Source organism: Myotis brandtii, unplaced genomic scaffold, assembly GCF_000412655.1.
Source record: "Myotis brandtii unplaced genomic scaffold, ASM41265v1 scaffold17, whole genome shotgun sequence".
In the NCBI taxonomy this organism is placed as follows: Eukaryota; Metazoa; Chordata; class Mammalia; order Chiroptera; family Vespertilionidae; genus Myotis; species Myotis brandtii.
The window spans coordinates 2,576,555-2,578,548 of NW_005356259.1; the positions used below are offsets into that span (position 1 = coordinate 2,576,555).

Sequence of the window (1,994 nt, forward strand, 5' to 3'; positions counted from 1 at the left end):
GCCTCACCCCCCCACACACCCTGGCCCAGGAAGAGGCTCATGCAAGCGAAAGGCCCTATAGTTAAGCCTGTAGCTTTAGTTAGGAGGCAGAGGTCCAATTTTATTATGTTCCATATGGATAACCAATAGTCTCAGCACATTTATTGTGAAGTCCATTTTTTTTCCTCTTTGGATCTGCAGTATCACCTGCTAATATATTGGGTCTCCAATATAATTGGGAACCCACATGTATATGTGCTCCTGCACAGGTTCTGGTTTTCCCTCATTGCTGGTTCCTTTTTAAAATGCCTTGGTCTCTTAGCAATTTCCTTTACTTTCTATAAGCCTAATAATGCAAGGAAAGTATGTTTTATGCTGGTTCTACTTATTTTATTTTATTTTTAAAATATATTTTATTGATTTTTTTTTTTTACAGAGAGGAAGGGAGAGGAATAGGGAGTTAGAAACATCGATGAGAGAGAAACATAGATCAGTTGCCTCCTGCACACCCCCTAACCAAGGTACATGCCTTTGACTGGAATCGAACCCGGGACCCTTCAGTCCACAGGCCGACGCTCTATCCACCGAGCCAAACCAGCCAGGGCGGTTCTACTTATTTTATAGGAAGAGGTCCTCCAAGAATGTATACTACTCCATACTGTCAGAAACAGATGTCTCTGTCCTTAAAGTTCTAAATTTTTGGTTATTATATTTTTCACTTTGAGAATGCCTAAGCCCAATTCTTCTACGAATTACTTCCTCTACCTCTTGATTTTCCAAATAAATGTTCTTTTATAGTTTGAGTCTTGGCTCTGAATTCTTTCCTCGCCAGAACTTAAGTACCGAGGTTACTGAACCCTGGTCTAGTCTGACCCCCATGGGCTAACATCTGGTGCAGTCTTGCCATCCCCAACAACAGAATATAAATATATATATTTACTTATTATAGGAATTGGCTCACCTGGTTATAGAAGCTGAGAAGCCCCATGATCTGCCATCTGCAAGCTGGAGAACTTGGGAAGCCAGTGGTGCAATCCAGTCTGATAGTGTAAGTCCTGATCTGAGTCTTAAGAACCGGAAGTGCAGATGTCTGAGGGCAGGAGAAGAGAGATATCTCCACTCAGAGAGAGAGTGAATTTGCCCGTCCTCCACTTTTTTGTTCTATTTTGGCCTCTACAAATTGGATGGTGCCCACCAACATTGGAGAGGGCCATCTGCTTTACTCAATTCACCAATTGAAATGCTAATCTCTTCCATAAACACCCTAATAGACACACTCAGAAACAATATTTTACCAGCTATCTGAGCATCTCTTAGGCCAGTCAAGTTGACACCTAAAATTAACCATCACAGTTTACAAGTGACAGGACCAATAAATACTAGCCACATGTGGTATCAAAACTTGAAATATGTCTAGTGTAGCTAAATAACTTAATTTTAAATATTATTTAATTTCAATTTTTAGGTTAAGGCTACAATAACGGACAATGAAGATCTAGAGAACTTTATTTGGGAAGGGGGATTGCTGGTCAGGAAAGGTCTCTCAGAGGTAAAAAGTGTGTAAGTAGAGACGTTGAGGATGAGTTGATAGATAGAATCTATGTGAGGGGTGAGGTGGGTGAGGGAGGGAATCCTGAGGGTGTGCAGTTAAGACTCAAGAAATGGGAAGGACATTCCAGAGAGAGGAAACAGCATTTTCAAATCCTTGGAAACAGAGAAGTTCTAAAAAGGGATTTTTAATGTTAAATTGGGTTCTTTCGCAGAAATTTTATGATATAAATGATTTTTTATTGGCCAAGGGCTTATCTCATCTCAGTATTTTAATTTGCGATGCATTAAGTAACATGTTCTGGCAGGAGAGGCATATCACAGCCAGTTCTCAAATATCCTACCTTTCTCAGTGAAGTTTCATTCCCTAAAGACTTAGGTTACCTTTTTTTACTTACGAGCCTTAATTTCTTCATTTGGTATTTCATTTAGATTCATCATCTCCCAATGTTTTGAAAGTTGTGGAT

The 1,994-nt window shown here is 39.8% G+C and overlaps 1 protein-coding gene across 1 annotated transcript in view; it reads left to right on the top strand.

The window, feature by feature from the left end:
* RELN (reelin) overlaps positions 1 to 1,994 on the top strand; it is a 475,654-nt gene that overhangs the window by 27,621 nt on the left and 446,039 nt on the right. Inside the window, exons 4-5 of the mRNA XM_005862985.2 lie at positions 929 to 1,027; positions 1,445 to 1,528. Of these exons, the coding sequence (XP_005863047.1) occupies positions 929 to 1,027; positions 1,445 to 1,528 (183 nt within the window). The remainder of the gene's footprint in view (positions 1 to 928; positions 1,028 to 1,444; positions 1,529 to 1,994) is intronic.